Source organism: Trichoderma harzianum (genome assembly GCF_003025095.1).
Source record: "Trichoderma harzianum CBS 226.95 unplaced genomic scaffold M431scaffold_2, whole genome shotgun sequence".
NCBI classification, from domain to species: domain Eukaryota; kingdom Fungi; phylum Ascomycota; class Sordariomycetes; order Hypocreales; family Hypocreaceae; genus Trichoderma; species Trichoderma harzianum.
The window spans coordinates 608,148-625,879 of NW_020209250.1; the positions used below are offsets into that span (position 1 = coordinate 608,148).

Sequence of the window (17,732 nt, forward strand, 5' to 3'; positions counted from 1 at the left end):
AAGACAAAAAGGACAGGACACGCGCAACGCAACGCAAGCCAACGAATTTTTAAACTCTCCTGCCATCCCTCGAAAACCCAAAACCTAACCGCTCATACACGTAACCTTGTTTTTATCTCTCTTTCTCCTCCTTTCGCATCATCCATCGTCGGCTTCTTTCTATCAACTCATCGGAAAAGAATAGCGATCGCCTCTCTCTCTCTCCTCCTACTTTAGTACCTACGAGTACTACATTCTGCAGACATGGCCCCGACAATGGTGGACCTTTTCGCGCGAGATGACGGCTGTGGATATGGCTACTTCTTTGATGGAATCGGCTGTCGGCGCAAGAGTGGGTGGTACTTTTGGGGCAGATGGGTGCTCGCTGGCATCGCCATCGTTTTCGCATTGATTCTCTTGTTCTGTTGCTTGTAAGTTGATTCCCCTTTGTTTCCTTTCATCATTACCTCTTTCTCTTTTCCTCCCTTAATTTATTTTTTTCTCGCCCCTATCCGTTTTCGCATATTTTGTACTAATCGCCGTCATCGCAGGTGCATTTCAAGACGCAATCGCAGACGTGGTGTGACGCCCGTGTACGGCACCGGCTGGTTGGGTGGCGCCCCAGCTCAGGGAAGTCGGCCCCATGGCAACAACAAGCACAACAACAACAACAACGGCTACGAGATGAACAATTACCAGTCTGGATACACTCAGGGCGGCTACACCCAGCAGCAGCCTCCCTACGGCGAAGGATACGGATATACTAGCCCTCCGCCGTATGGTCAGGCACCTGTGGGCAATCAGCAGACAGGCACAACGTTCCATACCAATGATGGATACATGACCGGCCAGCCTCAGTACGGTGTTCAGCAGCCTCAGACCTCATACCAGCCCGACGGTCATTATCAGCCTCCTGCGGGACCTCCTCCAGGAAAGTAAAGCGTCGCGAAGCAAGAGCAGACGCCAGAAAGCCAAAGTGAAGAGGGCCCGAAGGTGACTCTTTCACACACACAAAGAAAAAAAAAATTCACAAAGAAACACAAGAGAAAAAAGGGTATACACAGGGAATGGGATTAGTCCGGCGTTTCGGTAGGGACTGGGAGACGGTGGGAGACTGATATCCAACTTTGCTTTTTTTGCTTTAATGGGATGAGAGAGGCTATGATCCTTGATGAAACGGCATGTGCCTTGACGAATGCCTTATGCGACGGCGTTGAACTACTACTTCTTGGAGTGGCTGAAGAGCCTGAGCCAAGACTAGTACATGTCTTTTTTTCCTTATTTTCTTTTTATTTCTTTCGGCCTGGTACATTTCATTCGCATCTGATAGTCAAGTTTTAATACGCATGCTCCGAACAACGCTTCCAAATGCTGTGATGAACAGACGAAATTGTGATGCTCTCCAAGATACTCCTCACAGTGTCTACATGTAAAAATGATGCAGCCAAGACTGGCAGTGCTCGGAGGCCTCTCTGCTGCACGGCAGCGGGGATTGCGTGCCAGTCAAAGGCCTATCAGATTAGATGTCCTTGGACTTGACGCTCTGCAGATGCCGCATACTGCACATGTTTATTATTTTCTCACGGGTATTTATATACGAGTTTGTGCTTGACATTTACAGTAGAGACTGAAATAAATGCCTGGCTGTGTGAGTATTGAACTATTGAATCTCTTTTCGCATAGACAGCATCATAAAGCTTGCAACGTAAGACGCTATGTTTGGAGCATGGCAAAACTTAATTTCCGTCGACGCCAGGAACCATGGCTGCGTGTGTTGCATCTCAGAGCCCTATGTGGTTCCTTTGTTGCTGATTAAATCAGCTTCGCCTGAGGACAACAACAGCACCATTGAACGATCACGGCCAGTTCATCCGTTGATGGACAGCATCCGGACGTGATTAGGCCCCATTCATCTCTCGCTGCACGATGCAGTTCGGCGCGACAGTTGGAGAGGCTTGCGCCACATTTGCCATCACCAACATCGACGACTTGTTCGTTTTGGTCACTTTCAACGCCGAAGCAGCAACGAGTAAGGTTATCACACCTTTTCGAATAGCCCTCGGACAATTTATCGGATTTACCGTCATCATTGCTATTAGTATGATTGGGTTTGGCATTTCGCTTGTGCTGCCTCCTAAACCTATTGGGTTTCTTGGTCTACTGCCTATCCTTCTTGGAATATGGAAGTTTTGTCACCTTTTCTTCCCAGAGTCTGAGGAGCACACTGAGATTAGCACTGCGGCTTTGATGAAGGGTATATTGAAAGTCGCGCTTATTACGATAATGAATGGCGGTGACAATATCGGCACGTACATTCCGTTGTTTGCGCAAGTCGAAAGGGCGGCAATCGCAGTATACGTTGTCGTGTATTACATCTTGCTTGCTGTATGGTGTTTGGCTGCCTCTCTCGTCATGAGGCAAAGACATGTTCTAGCGCTCGTGCAGAAATACATTGATTACGTTATACCGCTGCTCTATACTGGCTTAGGCATATTCATCATTGTCAAGTCTGATTGCTATCCGTGGACTATTCAACAGATTAATGATTCGACCGCGTCGGATCCGGGACAGGGGACTATGGCTGGTGTGACTACGTTTATTCTTTTGGCGGCGGGGTGTGCGATGGCGTGGGCTACAGTGGCGAAAAGAAAGACTCAGAGTACGGTGGACATTGATCTTGCTAGAACAGATGGCACACCATTGGAAGCTGTTACTAGAGATGCGGATGCAGATGCTCATTGAGAGGCGAAAACTTGTTACGATCTCATACCTAGGTAGTTAGCTTCAAGGAAGACGAGGAGGCTAAATGATTGACAGCCGCAGTGTACTAGCCACATTACGCCACGGAACTACCTATCCGTGTGAAAGACTTCGAAGGCTCTCTTTATAATGAAGCCCGGATACGGATTTCAAGTATGGCCTGATGTCTCTACCGCACTCAATACCCATCTTTTACGCTTATTCCAAATTTTAATACTAGAGTTAGGCACCTGCATGTCCCAACCCACATTGCAGTGTATTTGGTGGCACTGGGAGCCTATTCTTATGATAGTGGAACTGCTGCAGGGGAAGACTGTGGCTTTTTTTTTTCAGGTTGTCTTTCTTTTCTTTTTTACAGCCCGTTCGAGACCTTTTTGACACATTCTAATAGGCTGGCCATGGGACGTGCGTGCCCAAGAATAGCCCGGGTCAGCGGGCCGTGAACAGCTAAGGGCTGGAGGCTGAGAGCTGAGAATCCAGGGAGCGAAGAGGCTGAGAAATGGTGAGCTGCAAGGAAACAAAGGAGCATGAAACGAAAAAAAGCAAATCACAATTTGCATAGAACAAAAGGAGGGAGAATGCATATGGTACTGTACTCTTACTCGTATGTTCAACGGAAGAATTGGTACAGTACCCAGAAAAGGAAAGGAAAGAAAGAAAAAAAAGAAAGGAAAAAAGAGGGTCTTGACTGTCAATCCCCACGACGTTGATGCTAGCGGCCCCCATTGCGAATTGGGATCCTCTTGTCCCAATTACCGTTCTTGGCGCAAGGCCAGATTTTGACGAGGCAAGGGGAGACGATCCGTGACCCGGTTCATTGTCCTTTTCTTTTATTCATGCTGGTGCGATGACGTTGATTGATGTGCGTCCCTTTTTTTGCTTTTGTCGATGCTTATTTTACGTGATGACTGGTGGAACTCTTGCTTTTTTTCCTCTAAGAAGACGGGCTGAAAGCTCGGGCACAGGCGCACGGGTCGAGATTACGAGAGCTTCCGGGTCGGGTACCTGACTTCAGTGGACGCCAGCGATACAGTAGCGTGCTGGGGCTGCTTAGTGCGAGTACCTGTACCTGTACAGCCTGTACAGCCTCCAGTTAGTGCTTTGAACCTCCACTGTAAGAAGCCCCAAAGTATCCAGTACGGGGCATCGCCGACGTCCCCAGCCCGCCTGACAGGTACCGGTACCTCCGCGGCTCCTTCCCCTGCAAGGCACGTTCCCAGCTCCCTGCATTGCATATGCGTGATAAACGGCTGGAGCGACAGGTGCCCCTTCCCATGCCGGACATGCGGCACGATGCCCGTGGCCTCCCTCCAGATTAATTTTCTTTTTTCTCTCTCCCCTGCGCTTTTGTCTTTTGGAAACCTTCTTGTTGGATCTTTTTCTTCCTTTTCACACTCTCTCTCCCCCAACATCTTCGTCGCCTCCTCCCAGGCTTCGTTCATTCTTTCTGTTTTCTCGGGCCCCTGCACCAACGGCCACGTTCATTCTTTTTTTAGGAACTGGATTTTTTGTCCTTGTTTCCGCCCCTCATTTCATCGTTACTGGGAAGGGAGGATTTGAAAGAAGAAACGACGACACCTTGACGGTATTACTAGCACAACGACGCACAACATCCTGAACGCGCGCGCGCTAAATCGACCCGAGCTTTTTCGTCAGCGTTTCTGTTGGATACGACTGCCTCTCCGTCTCGACGAGCGACGTTTTTTTGTTGCACAGCCCTTCTCTGCAGATTCACCTCAAAGTTTCGCAATTTACGCGCGGGCCTCTGTAGCCAATCCTTCATTTTTCGGCGGTTTCGGACCACCTTCATACGATCCTTGCTTTTGCGGAGAGGAACTGTGTCACGTCTGTGCTACGACACCTCTAGCGAGTTTTCGCCAGGGGTAACATTCACGTTCATATCGCTGTTGTAACAGACTACACAGCGTGCGACGCCATTCTTTGTTTGTTTTTTGACCAGAAACATCTTTTGATTCTGCAGTTCTGCGACACCGGTGGTGGTTTGTGGAATTTACAAGTCGCCCATCTGTTTAGATTTACGACTCTTTTCTATACTTCAGAGCATACTGTTTTTTTTTTTTTTTTTTTTTATATATATATTTCGACTCGCGAGAACATAGCACATCATCTGCATTATCACATCGATTAACGCATCAAATCCGATATCGAAAAGACCGAGCCGCTTTTGTGCTGCTAATTTCGCTTCCAAGACTCGCCAATTGGAGCATGACTTAGACACCCGTTCGCCAAAGACGACATCCATTTCGAGCTGCAGGTACTACCAACCTTATTTATACTCGACTACATCCAGAATCAATCACACCATATACATCAAAGACGCCAGTCGAAACATACACGATGCCTTCGGTCGATGTTGCCATGGTCCGAAGCCTTCGTGGCGGGCTGTGGGAGACCGTGGTGGACACTGTTGCAAGGAGCCTTGCTGCCCAGGTTATAAAACGAGACCTTATCTCCGATAGTGAGAACAAAGCCTCGGAAATCAAGCAAGCCTTTTCCAGCTGGGATGGCTGCATGGCTCACGTCTATTGCAAGTAAGTTGAACAGCTTCAGCATCCCATGACGGATCATCCATGAAAGCCATTGCTAATCGCTCAATAGGTGGCCTGCTATTGCCCTTATGATTATCGGCGGTCTCATCCTTCTCAGCATTGTCATCTGCATTGTCCGATGCACCTGCTTGGGCATGTCCTGCTGCTGCAGCTGCTGCTACTGTCTCAAGTGTTGCGGCAACTGCTGTGGCTGCTGCGATACCCCCGGTGGAAAGCCCCACAAACATCTCGATGAACCATACAATCCCCAGCAATCTGGATACGGAGGATATCGCCAGGAGGCTCCCATGGCAGCTCATGTGCCGGCCCCCGCGCCCGCGCCAGCCTTTGTCCCGCAAGCTTCTCACGGACCTCCGCAGTACGCCGAGTTTGACGTCTCTAAGCATGATGCTGATGCCCTTCCCGCCATGCCAAGCTGGGAAACCGCCAACTCCAAGAAGATGGTACTCGAAGAGGAGGTCGAGATGGATGATTTGCCGCCGCCCAAGAAAGAGGCTCTCCCTCAACAGAATCAGGGCATGAACAGCCCCAGGTTCGGAGGACCTCAGCAGCAACAGCAGCAGCGACGACCCCCGCAACAACAGAGGGCCATGGGTCGAAATGACCCGTACAACCGCCAACAGACCACTTCCCCTGGCCAAATGAACAACTATGGCCAGCCCGCTAGCCCATACGGCGGACACGACCAAGGCTACGGTGCCCATGACCAAGGCTACGGTGCTCAAAATCAAGGATATGCTGCCCACGATCAAGGCTACGGTGCTCATGATCAGGGTTATGCCGCTCACGACCAAGGCTATGGTGCTCACGATCAAACCTATGGTGCTCACGATCAAGGCTACAACGCACACAATCAAGCCTACGGAGGACATGACCAGGCCTATGGCGCACACGACCAAGCTTACGGTGGACATGACCAAGGGTTCAACGAACATGGACAGAACTATGGCGCGCACGAACAAAACTACAATGGCCACGACCAAGGCTACGACAACCACGTGGCGGATGGATACGGTGCCCATCAACCTTATGATCATGCAGCTCCTGCCGCAGGCATGAGAATGAGCCCTGTTCACCAATCGCCTACTTCCAGCCAGAATGGATTCGGCATCCCACGACAGATGACACCAGGCCCGGCGCATATGCCGATTGCTCCTCAGGAGCTTGATGGACACACCTCACCAGACCACTATGGCGCGGATCCCAATATGCGAAAGTCTCCTGGTCCCGGCCTGAACCAAAGACAGTCCCCAGGCCCTCAGAGTGACTTTGGCATCGCCCCGCAGAACAAGCCGGTCCCTTACAGGACGTATACTCCGGCGCCGCAGAAGGCCGTAAATGAAGCTCCTGTCGCTCCTCCTCCCATCGCCAACAATGGGGGATTCGACTTTAGCTCGGGCTATTCCCGTCCTCAGACCCGAGAGGGACCCAACTACGATCGCCGCCCCAGCGAATCTCACGAGCGTGAAGACCACGAGGGATACCCAGGCTACAAGCCCTACAGCCCGTCCCCACAGAACTGGACCGGTGTCTAGAGAGCTTCTGCCAAATGATCGAATATTCATGTTTAATCCCGTTCTATCTGCATGACATGTATGTTGGTGTATCATATATTCTGAGGACATTTTTGCGTGGCGTTTTTTAAAAAGGCGAATCAGCAGCCAGATAGAGAGGTCTAGTGGTGTTTTTCTTTTTCTTTTTTATACAAGGCAAACCCTCGTGTTTCGGTGCTTGGATCATTGCTCACATGATGACGATATTGTTTTGGATATGCTCGCTTGGTTGATTTCTTTTTTACGATTCTTTGACGGGCATTGTTTGCCTTGATCTTTTTGGAGGCATGGATGATGAGCACGGCTTGGAGCTTTTGTATGTATGACGCAAAGGGACGGGAGTTTTTAACGTAACTATGATGAAGAAGAAGCTATTTACATGGATTTTTATAGAGTTTTGCTTATTATTTGTGAGATGAATTGCATTCACCAACATGGATCTATCATTGATTTGTACTATCTTGGTGCAATCCAGATGGAATTAGTTGATGGACTACCAGCTTTGGAAAGGGCTCAATGTCACATGTCTGTCACGCACGCATAAAAGGGAAAAAGAAGACTACAAGAAATAGACTAAAAAAAAGGGCAAAAAAGGCAAAAAAAGATTGTGAGAAGGAATCCTTCATCGCTTGTTATGGACGAACGGGGAATCGAACCCCGGACCTTTCCCAGGCGTGGATACCGAGCTTCCTTCAGGAGGAAGCCAGATGCTAAGGGAAAATTATACCACTAAACCATCCGCCCAGCTTAAGCTGTTCGTTGACGCCTCGGCTCGCAAACTCCGTACATGAACGGAACGGGGGTCTGTGCTTTATAGCAGCTACGTTTTGAACACCAACAGTATCTATCTATCTCTTGTTTTATGTGATGCACGGACGGACAGCGTGAGGAATGAATGAAGAAGCTCCACTGGGTGGGTGGTGCTCGTGTATTTCTCCAGAGGGGATTCTATCCTGTATAAACCGCTACTTTGACATGAAACAAGCCAGGACTGTCACAAAAATACGGGACAAAAAACAGAAAAAAAAAGGAAAACAAGAAAAAAAATCAATCGCAGCCCAAAAAAAGAAGTGCGCCCCCATAAGTCTCTTGCGCCAGAGTATGAAAATGAGCCAGTAGAGCAAAAAAGGCCCTTTCAGCAGAAAAAAAAAAAAAAGAGTCCCAAGCAATGATGGCGTTGTGTTTATATACAAAGTGTAGCTCTGTGTGTGAAAGAGGAGAGTAAGTCTCAATAAAAACAGTCGATGTTACTCTTTGGGGAACAGTTCGACTGAGACTCCGCTAGGTGGCTTAGAGGAAGACTGATTCGAGCTGCTGCCGATAATCGTCGGGGCGTCTCCGTCCACTTCGGGATCGTATTCTTCGCCAAGGTTGTTGCGCGACCGTCCGTTGATCTTGACACGGCTCTCGCTCCGGTCATCTGAGTTGGTGCCATCGGCGCTTGATCGCCTTCTTTCGTAGTCATCGTCGTCGTCGTCATGGTCCTCGGACGGGAGCATCTCGTGGTCCGTCACCTTTTGCTTGATGAAGGAGTCGATGATGTAATACTGGAGAGCGTTCATGATGAGGGGGAAGATCATCATGACGAATGCGACCTGTAGCTTTTCGTTGCCCTCTGTCCATCCAAGCGCCCAGTCGCCGACCTGCGAGATCCAGGGCATCATGATGAAGATGATGAGGACGCAGACCTTCATGCCAAACAACCCAGCAAAGTATATAAAGGACTGCTTGAGCCACCACCAGGCGTTGGGGGGGTTGCCGTAGTAGCCCGACTTGATGGACTCGACAGGCTTGCCGAGCGGTGTGAAGCTCGCCAGGGCGCTGAAGACGCGCAAGAGCACAATGAGGATGGGAATACCGACAGTAGTCTGTTTGCACAAGTTAGCGCTCGAATTCAAACAAGAGCATATTCGCGATACTGCTTACATCTATGGCCAGATTCAAGAGATAAAAGGAGCACGGGTTGGGCACGTAGTCGTCGTCGCCTCTGGCCACCAGCACCAGCCTCTCGACCACGGTGGGCTCTACCTTGATGGAGAAGCGGCCGCTGGTGAGCATCGACATGAAGATGTTGGACATGTGCACCAGCACCGACCCAAAGACCTGCTTCGAGACGTCAAAGAACCAGACCTTGACGGGCCGTCGCGGGTGCTCCCTCCAGCGCTTGTAGACCAGCGACAGCATGGCCAGGCCGCCGAGCGCCGCCTGGACCAGCAGGGCAAAGGGCCCCAGCAGCTGACACTCGCCCTGCGAGGAGTCGATGTGGAAGGGCCCCGAGGGGGAGGATGTCGCCGTGGCGGTGGCCGAGGCCAGCGTCGTTGTGAGAGTGGCCATGGCTGTGAAGATTGCGGGAGTAGGAATGTCGACTCCTATCGCCGCATCACGAGCGAGCTGCATGCCGTTGGGAAGAGCGTCGTCGAGGGAATATGAAAGAGAAAAAGGGAAGAAAAAGGCAGATATATCGCGGGTTTGCAAAGGGAAAAAAGGGTAGGACAAGGTTGGCGGATATCGCCCGAGGCTGAGTGGCGGAGCAAACGTTCAGTCGAAACTGCAAATTAGGCACGGGACAGTGATTTGGGATTGTCACGAGAGCCCTCCCAGAAGACTTTTAGTTGCCTTTTTCTTTTCTTTTTTCGGAGGGGTGCGTGCCCAGCACAACGAAAAACCGCAGCCAGTGAAGGGGGAAAAAAAAGCAAGGAAGCTCGAAAAAGGGAAAACGACGAGATTGGCCGATACGAGATGCTCAGCCGTGCTTTTGCCTCGTTGGTTACATCACTCGAGTGTCGTTGATTACCTTATTTTCGGCGCGGGTTGGGTTTATTAAGCTGCCGAGAGTACCTGGGACCGGGGCGGCTCGTATTGGGCAAGGCGCGAAACGGGGTAGGGGCTACAAAGGCGGGACGGGCCAATCATGGGCCGGCGTTTGGGATGACGGTCTCGATCTGACGGCGGCATTCCGTCCCAGGCCATCCCTGAACTGCCGGTCCAACACTTTTTCCGTATATTACAGTGACTTGTAGTGACCTGACAGCTGTGGCTTGTGGCTGTGCTTGTCCTGTGGCTTGATAGTGGTCTGGTACGAAGCGCAAAGTACCTCTCTCTCTCTCTCTTTTTGGTGGGGCAATCCGATCACCAGCGGGAAAAAGTTGGAGGCTTCTGAATTGATATCAGTCTCACGACCACGATCCCCCTCTATCTCTCCCTCTCTCGAGAACTCAATTCCCAGCTCTCCGCCCTTCTACAACCCAGCCCGCCATGTTCCGCACGCGGCTGCTACGGATGCCCCGGCAGGCATTGGGCCTGAACCTGCGCGCATCCGCCGCCAATGGCTCCAGCTTCAGCGCCAACTCCAGCTTCAACAAGATCAACGCCGCAAGAGGCCTGCACTCGGTGCCTGCGCTGCCTCATGACTTCTCCGAGGGCGTGCCCAATCTGATGAGCCCCGGCGGCTTCTCCCTTGCTTGGACAGACTACATGACCGTCACGGTGGACAAGCTCAACGCCATGATTGCCGGTAAGCAAAAATGCCTGTTATTGAACTCTTTGCTTCATATAAACTCTCTGCCCTCTCTCCCTCTCTCTCTCTAATCTCTGAACCGATACTGATGTCTTCTGTCCAGGCACCGAACTTGAAACCCACGACGTCAAGACCATCCTCCTCATGACGGCCCGCGAACCCAGCCAAGCCCCCATCTTCAACCACGCCTCCATGGCCCACAACAACCACTTCTTCTTCCAGGGCATCGCCCCCCAAGGCACCCCCATGCCCGACGAGCTGCGCCGCGAGCTCGAGGCCTCCTTCTCCTCCATCGAGTCCCTCCGCCTCGAGTTCATCGTCACCGCCTCCGCCATGTTCGGCCCCGGATTCGTCTGGCTCGTCAAGGCCGGACCGGGAGACTACCGCCTGCTGCCCACCTACCTCGCCGGGTCGCCTTACCCGGGCGCCCACTGGCGCATGCAGTCCACCGACATGAACACCGTTGGCAATGATGGCTCTGCGCGCTCGTATCTTAGGAACCAGAGCCTTGGCGCTAGGAGGAGGGTTGGGGATCTGCCTCCGGGAGGTATTGAGCTGGAGCCGCTGCTGTGTCTTAATACCTGGGAGCACGCTTGGTTGCTGGACTGGGGCATGGGTGTGGATGGAAAGGGCGGGAAGGCTGCCTATGTTGATGCTTGGTGGAAGTTGATTGACTGGGAAAAGGTGCACCAGAGGTCTGGCGTGCTGCGCCCCGAGTACATGTCAGAGACGTCTCCTTGATATGGAAACGATGAGTAAGGGGAAGATGAACAAATGAAAAAGAAAAGAGAATTCGGACGGAATAAGAAGACGGGGGAATTGGGCAACGAAAGAATAAGAGAGGGCCAAGATTAACGTATATATGTCATGCTAAGAAAGAAAAAAGGGAAACCGGTCCGCTGGGCGTACTTGATCCGAGGGGTTGGTTATTGTTGGATCAAGATGTCTGGTCGGAAGAGATGTAAGATAGTGTAAAGGTACTATATATACTTATTATGCTCTATCTGAAAACTATGAGTAGAAGTGTATCTTTTGGAGAGGCAGATTGAGTTGTCATGAGGGTGTGTTGTTGTGATGGCTTCAGAGGCGCCCTACCCTGAAATAAATATTGATTTTTGACATTTTGACAATTCGTGGCACCGTTGTCTGATTTCGCTTTTCGTGTATTATATGTTTATTCTAAGTCCAAGAGATCAAATCCATCTGATTAACACATGAAATATGGTTCGTCAAGGACTGTTTGTAAAATTCAACAAGGCTCATAGAAAACATGGGTAGCAGAGACCCCCATATAATCTATTGTCGAACGATCCAGCCAAACAATATGGCTCTACAATCACAAGCAATCAAAACTATGCACAGAATATTCAAGTAAATTTTCATATATATATATATATATATATATTTGATTGCATCATTTTCTGTAAACCAACACTTCCCCACGTCGAGTAAATCCCCAAGCCAACAACAATATTTTTCCAAAAAAATCGTTCTCATAATCCTTTGAAGGACACTTTCTAACTTATAAATAATAGGTATCATCAATCTTAGCTCTCAAAAAAAGTACAACAAAACAAATTCGCGCGTCTTTCGCTATGAAATCTTTGTTCTTTCGCTCGCCAATTTTTTGTCCTTTTGGGGGGTTTGTTTTCTGCATGAAGAGAAGAATAGGGGGTTCAGGAGAAGTATAAATAACAGCGGAGGTGGGTGCATGCAGTCTTGCTGCTTTTGGCCTCGGCGAGAGAAGGGGATATAATGGAATTGAAGGAGATTGAGAAGAGAGAGAGAAGACAGAAAAGGAAATGGTCATAATTCATTCTTCGTTATAAACAAAAGGAAAGTCATCAAAACTAAAAAGAAACAAACAGAGAAACGAAAAACAAATTGAAAAAAAAAGATTGAATATGGTATATCCTTTCATGAAAAATATGATTTAAATCATGTTACCGTTGACGCTAATCTCGAAGCCATCGCCCTTCTGCTTCAGCGCCTTGGCCAGCATAAGCTCTCGCATCCAGTCAATGCGCTCGTCACGGTTCTTGACAGCAAAATGGTGAGTCTTGCCAGTGCCGTTGACACCCTCGGCTGAGGCATTGGGCTGGAGAGAGCTGTCACGCTTGCGCAGGCGAGCTCCGTTCTTATCTTGAGGAATGAGCTGGAAGCTAAAGGCACCAACAGGATCGCTCTTGTCACGGTTGTGAGAAATAGAGACCGCCTTGAAAGCTGCGCTAAGCTTGGAAGTAGATGCGAGACTGGAGCAGGCAATAGCGTAGTCGTCAATATCGACGTACTCGAGCGTGCGATCAACCTGCTGAGCATCCTTGTGCATGTTCAGGCGGGTGCCCTTCAAGGTAAAGTAGCCGTCCTGCCATTCGTGACGAAGCAAACGCACCTTGCGCTTCTTCATGGGGCCCTGGAAGCTGACGCCGTTGGCAGGCGCTGCCTCTGGTGCCTCCTTGGAGACACCCGGGCCCATTGAAGGCATGGGAGGGATGGCCTGCTCATACGTGGTGCGGTCGACAGGTGACCAAGGATAATTGAAGCGAGGGGGGGCTTGGGTAGGTTGGGATTGTTGCTGGGGCTGCTGCTGCTGGTGTGGTCGGACTGGAGTTCTAGGAGATGCCGACCTGGGCTCAGGGGCCCTTTGATAGGTGCGAGTGGCCCGGTTCTCGTCCAAGGCGGGAAGAACAGGGAAAGACGGGCGGCGACCAGAAGCTCGCGACTGGGACCGGTTGTGGCCCACGGTAGGAGCAGCCCGGTAGTTCATATCGGGAGGCACCGACTGAGAGACGTCACGAGCAACGGGTCCAAGAGGCACGGCCGTGATCGGGACATCCATCTCGGAGAATGGAGTCCCGAATCGATAGGGGTTCTTTGCGGTTTCCAAGTCGGGAGACAATGGATCCGCCTTGTCCATCTGATATGGTACAAACTCCTGCTGCAAGGGAGAGGAGCGGCGCGACGCCTGCTGTTGCTGTTGAACGGGCTGAGATACAGGTGGTCGGGGAGGTGCCTGTCGCGCCGCGGGTTGAGAGTTTCCTGGAATGGACAGCTTTGGTAGGCGTCTCAAGCCTTGGTGAGGTTGTGCAGACGGTGTAACTTCAAAGGGGGGAGTGGGTGGCACTTCGTTGCTGCTTGGGTTGGACCTCTGAAAGTTAAGGAATTGGCGGACATTATCCTGGGGATCGCGAGTCTGCAGGTTCCGAAGGGTCGTTTCCTGAAGATACTGCAGAGGTGGCAGGCCGCCAGGGCCAAGGATGTCAGACGATGCCACAACAGACGGAACTGAATCGGAAAACGGCCGAATTGCCTCGTTAGGATCCAGGGCCCTGGCTGTGTCGGGGTTGCCTGCATCGCCATAAACGAGAACAGTCCCACTAGCCTTGTTGATGTCGATATGGGGATTCATGGCCTTGAACTCCTCAATGATCTTCTGCTGCTTCTTCCACTTTGAGCACTTCTCGCCCTTTGAACAGTTGTGCGGCTTTGGGATGACTTGTTCAATGCCAATGATGGATACAGATTCCATTGGTGTAATGGGATCGGTAGCCCGGCGGACTCTGCGCTTGCTCTCATGGCGGCGTGTCGAGCCACTGCTGTCCTTTTTCATCACCTTCCTGGCTTCACGGCTCGGTCTATCCTCAATCGGAGTCGTAGCCTGGGGCGAGGCAGGCCTGCTATCCATCAAGGCCTGGATTTGATGCCATACTCTTGTTCGAATTCCGAAAGACGAGATGCTTAGCTCCTTCAGGTCTTCAAACTTCAACGTGATCAGGATAGCACCATTGATGTCATTCTCGATGAACCTCTCCGTAATCGCCAGCTCAATACCGGCATCGAGCATTGACTGTGCCACCATCTCGGGCGTCCAAGATGCTAGCGTCGATGGGTCGAGCTCTGCATTGGTATATTGGAAGGGGCCGTTCCAGCGAGATGATCGGGCATGGGAAACAACCTCCCGAGGAACATGCGGAGTCATAGGCGACAGTGTCAACACTGCATCGTCCTCACCTGCTTGGTACCTCGAGTACTGGTCGGCAGGGAATTGGAAGAGGTGTGGGCCGCGAGGGCCTTCAACCTGCTTCGGAGAGTATTCGAGATAGAACTGCGGCACTCTACTTGAACGAGGGGTGGGGACCTCGTCGTACGAAGAGAGGGTTGTGATACTTGGCTGCCCGGACTGCGAGGACCCGATGTTAGCGTCTTGTTTCCGCTTCCGAAAAATACGGACAGGATGAAAAGGAATCCACCTACTGATTGCAGACTCACTCGGGGTGAGTTATCTTCCGCCTCGCTCACTTCATCTTCGTCGTCTTCTTCATCCCAATCCGTGTCCACAAACTCAGTGGCTACTGACGTCGGTCTAAACTGCTGCGGCTCTTGCTTGAGGTTAAAAAAGGTGTTCTGGGGAGCGGGCTTCTGGCGCATCTCCTGGTATGTGCGGCTCTCGCCGACATGGAAGGAGTTGTAGTCCTGGATAAGCTTCCAATTAGTGGCCGGCCGGGTTGGAATCTGTGCAAGCAATCCTGCTACGTACCATCCTTCTAGATGTATATACTCTTTTTGCTTAATCTTTTGCTTTCGTCCTTTTCTTCTCTTTTCTGTAAGGTGGCCTGTTTAATACATGGAAGTGGTGAGGGTAGCTTCGAGGTGCTTCGGGATAGCTTGGGAAGAGGTAGAACAAAGATCAGCAGCCGTTGCCGGCAACTTCCCTAAAGACACGGAAACAGCTGAACAATGTAACAATGTAGGTCTTCAGAGTTACGGTAGTAAAAAAGAAATGCAAGACCAAGGAGGAAATTAACAGCTCGATACGGAGTAGACGTCACCAAAACGAGACAGAGGTCGCAAAGGGGGAGGAGAATTCTGCGTCTCAGTGGGCGGCTAGCGGTTGATAAGTATTCTTCGTGAGGGCCGAAGGTCGCATCTCAGGGACCACCCGTCGAGTTCGTGCGGGCAAAAATACGCATACGCCTACAGCTGCGCGTTTGAGCAAGGGGACTCAGTCCCGGTAGTCAGCACCAGAGCTAGTCTGTAATGCGATGTGATGAGCACACCGATCCGGCTTGCAGAGTCGTTGCGGGGGACAAGAATAGCAGTCCCACAGGCCGAAAGAACGACAAGCACAGCACAGGCCCGTACGAGAACAAGGTGACACAACTGGGCGCGGTGCTAGAGTCAAAGAACTGGTTCCTATTGGCGCCTGAGGCTGGTCTTCTGCCGTGAGGGCGGCGCGAAGACGACGGGATCAATTGGACCGTCAGTCAAACACTGGCAGATGGTGTCGTTTCTTCCAGCCAGTCAATCGTCTTGGCCGCCCATGGAGGCTGCCGCACTGGTCCCATCTGTGGAGCATGTACAGGGTTGTCGAGCTTTGTGATTTGCTGTAATGATCAAGACCGTTGTCGCTGGTGCTCGTCCAAATATAGCCGGCGCTTAGGCGCCGTGATCTCTAGACTCTAGCAGCCGACTAGGATGCAGAGAGTTCGGTCCTTGTCGACAATGACGGATCATTCATGCACAAGCAAGGATCTCAGTGCAGTCTCTCTGTGCCTGTATGCACGGAGCATGGGAAGCGGGCTTCCAGTTGCTGCGAGAAACAGAAGCACTCAAGACAGACGAGAGAAGGGAGGCAAGGGGGCCGAAAAGGCTTCGTCCATCTTGCTTCCGTCCTGGCCCTGCACTCATGCATCCCCGCCCCGTCTCGCAGGTGGTTGAATGTCTGCTACGACATCACTTGCTTAAAAGTGTAAGTGCTCCGTAACCTTGCAAATCCAAATCTCGGTGACCCAACACATCAAAGGTGACACTCTGTCACTCAACACATGTAAACACCGACCCGAGCGTCTCCTCCGTCAGCATCACGAAGCCCCATCAACTGCAAATCAAGCAAGGGCAAGGCAAGGACCTCACAAAAGCCACTCCGTAAACTGGCGGTGGAATATCAGATGCCGTCATTGTGGCCTCGTGACTCAACGAAATCTTTCCCTCGCAGGCCAAGCGAGAATAGAAGGGTGAAAAAAAAAAACCAAACGGCTCCATCTTGGGACCCGTCTTGGAGCCCAAGATTATTTTTTTTTTCCCTTCTCCAGCCTCCGATCAACAAAGTACTCTTTCGTGCAGTAGTCGGTGAGGCCGGCTAGCCTTCTAGGCGTAAATCGGCCGGCCGGTGGCTTGAGACTGTCTCAGCTGCCATGTTTGTAAACGGTCACGCTCGAGGCCGAGAATCCTTTGACCGTTGACCGTTCCCACTTCTGCATGTCTTTGGCGTCTTGATCTCCCGTGTAAGTGCGAACGGCAAGAGTGCATATGTGTTGGTTCTGTCATTGTGATAGACCCCACAGTCGGCCACCAACCGGCCACGGCTTCTCTGGGCGCTACTCTGATAATCATTAACGCTTGCATGCTTGCCTCTTTGGGCAATTGAAGAATAAGTGTTAGGTGATGAACGGGCGAGAGATAGAAAATCCCCAGCCCGCGATCATCACATCACATTGTTGGCTCTGTGATGACCTCGGGCGAGCTAGTGGGACGGTCCGGCTCATAATGACTTTGGCTAATCTCATCACACGGGACTGATGTGGCGGCAACGGGAGGCGCAGGTTTGAGACATGGCAGCATTGGAGCATACCAGACCAGCACGGGCATCAGTACCAGAACACAAGCTGTTGAACCAGTCGAGGCCTTGTTCGGTCTGCTTCGGTCTGCTTCGATCTGTAGGGAAGGGTCCGTCTATGCTTGCCTCTGCTTGCTCACCCTTGTTGCGGTGACGTGAATTCGCGATGCTGAGCAGGCAAGTCTCGGCTGTCGGCTTCCCAATGCTAGCACAATGACGACTGAACGAAGCACAGATGATGATAATGGTTAAGATGCTGCTCGGCCGCACGGCGGTCAATCTCGATAGGCCGAATCTTACACAATAGCTTCCATGTGCGGCGCCGCTCGCGCATAATGAGGATCTGGAGCTTGCGCAACCTTGATCACGGCCGGCCGACGACCTAGTTCTCTAGCAGCTGGGCTCTATCAGAAGCAAGCTATCCCCCAAACCCTGCAAGCCACCGCCGGCCGTGATAGGGCAGACGGGTATCACGACAACGTCGCTGGGATGCTAGATAGACTAGCGACCTCGGTCAAGCAGCGAGATGCGACGTGACACCAGGACAAAGGGAGCCGATCTTTTCTCTCGGAATCGAGCCAGCCTCCCAGCCGCTACCCCACATCGTATACGGCGGGAAAACAGAAGCAGAGGCTCCAATTGGCGATAAGCAGCAAGATTGATGAGGGAAAAAAAAAGAACCTTGAAAGAGACAAAGAGAGAGACCAGACAGAGCCTGTGGGAGACACAGAAATGGG

The 17,732-nt window shown here is 51.3% G+C and overlaps 6 protein-coding genes and 1 non-coding gene across 7 annotated transcripts; 4 read left to right on the plus strand and 3 right to left on the minus strand.

Annotated features, from left to right (window-relative positions):
- Positions 1–243: 243 nt before the first annotated feature.
- Positions 244–918, plus strand: M431DRAFT_1403 (hypothetical protein; the record flags this gene model as incomplete). Its single annotated transcript, XM_024912608.1, has 2 exons — positions 244–410; positions 531–918. 2 exons carry the CDS (start codon positions 244–246, stop codon positions 916–918), a joined length of 555 nt encoding a protein of 184 aa, XP_024778354.1.
- Positions 919–1,905: 987 nt separating this feature from the next.
- Positions 1,906–2,721, plus strand: M431DRAFT_477862 (hypothetical protein; the record flags this gene model as incomplete). The annotated part of the gene is made up of 1 exon (XM_024915618.1): positions 1,906–2,721. The coding sequence occupies one exon, from the start codon at positions 1,906–1,908 to the stop codon at positions 2,719–2,721; it is 816 nt and encodes a 271-aa protein (XP_024778355.1).
- Positions 2,722–4,974: 2,253 nt separating this feature from the next.
- Positions 4,975–7,231, plus strand: M431DRAFT_13175 (hypothetical protein). The gene is made up of 2 exons (XM_024912472.1): positions 4,975–5,291; positions 5,359–7,231. The coding sequence occupies exons 1-2, from the start codon at positions 5,098–5,100 to the stop codon at positions 6,842–6,844; spliced, it is 1,680 nt and encodes a 559-aa protein (XP_024778356.1). The 5' UTR covers positions 4,975–5,097; the 3' UTR covers positions 6,845–7,231.
- A 266-nt stretch (positions 7,232–7,497) lies between these two features.
- M431DRAFT_t44 lies at positions 7,498–7,606 on the minus strand. Its single transcript has one exon. It is a non-coding gene; the product is annotated as a tRNA-Ala (tRNA).
- Positions 7,607–8,109: 503 nt separating this feature from the next.
- On the minus strand, positions 8,110–9,196 carry M431DRAFT_74541 (hypothetical protein; the record flags this gene model as incomplete). Its single annotated transcript, XM_024922237.1, has 2 exons — positions 8,110–8,730; positions 8,789–9,196. The coding sequence occupies 2 exons, from the start codon at positions 9,194–9,196 to the stop codon at positions 8,110–8,112; spliced, it is 1,029 nt and encodes a 342-aa protein (XP_024778357.1).
- A 638-nt stretch (positions 9,197–9,834) lies between these two features.
- Positions 9,835–11,467, plus strand: M431DRAFT_13177 (hypothetical protein). The gene is made up of 2 exons (XM_024912473.1): positions 9,835–10,376; positions 10,483–11,467. Exons 1-2 carry the CDS (start codon positions 10,118–10,120, stop codon positions 11,118–11,120), a joined length of 897 nt encoding a protein of 298 aa, XP_024778358.1. The 5' UTR covers positions 9,835–10,117; the 3' UTR covers positions 11,121–11,467.
- An 845-nt stretch (positions 11,468–12,312) lies between these two features.
- M431DRAFT_74664 (hypothetical protein) lies at positions 12,313–14,807 on the minus strand (the record flags this gene model as incomplete). The annotated part of the gene is made up of 2 exons (XM_024922250.1): positions 12,313–14,559; positions 14,634–14,807. The coding sequence occupies 2 exons, from the start codon at positions 14,805–14,807 to the stop codon at positions 12,313–12,315; spliced, it is 2,421 nt and encodes an 806-aa protein (XP_024778359.1).
- Between the last annotated feature and the right edge of the window lie 2,925 nt (positions 14,808–17,732).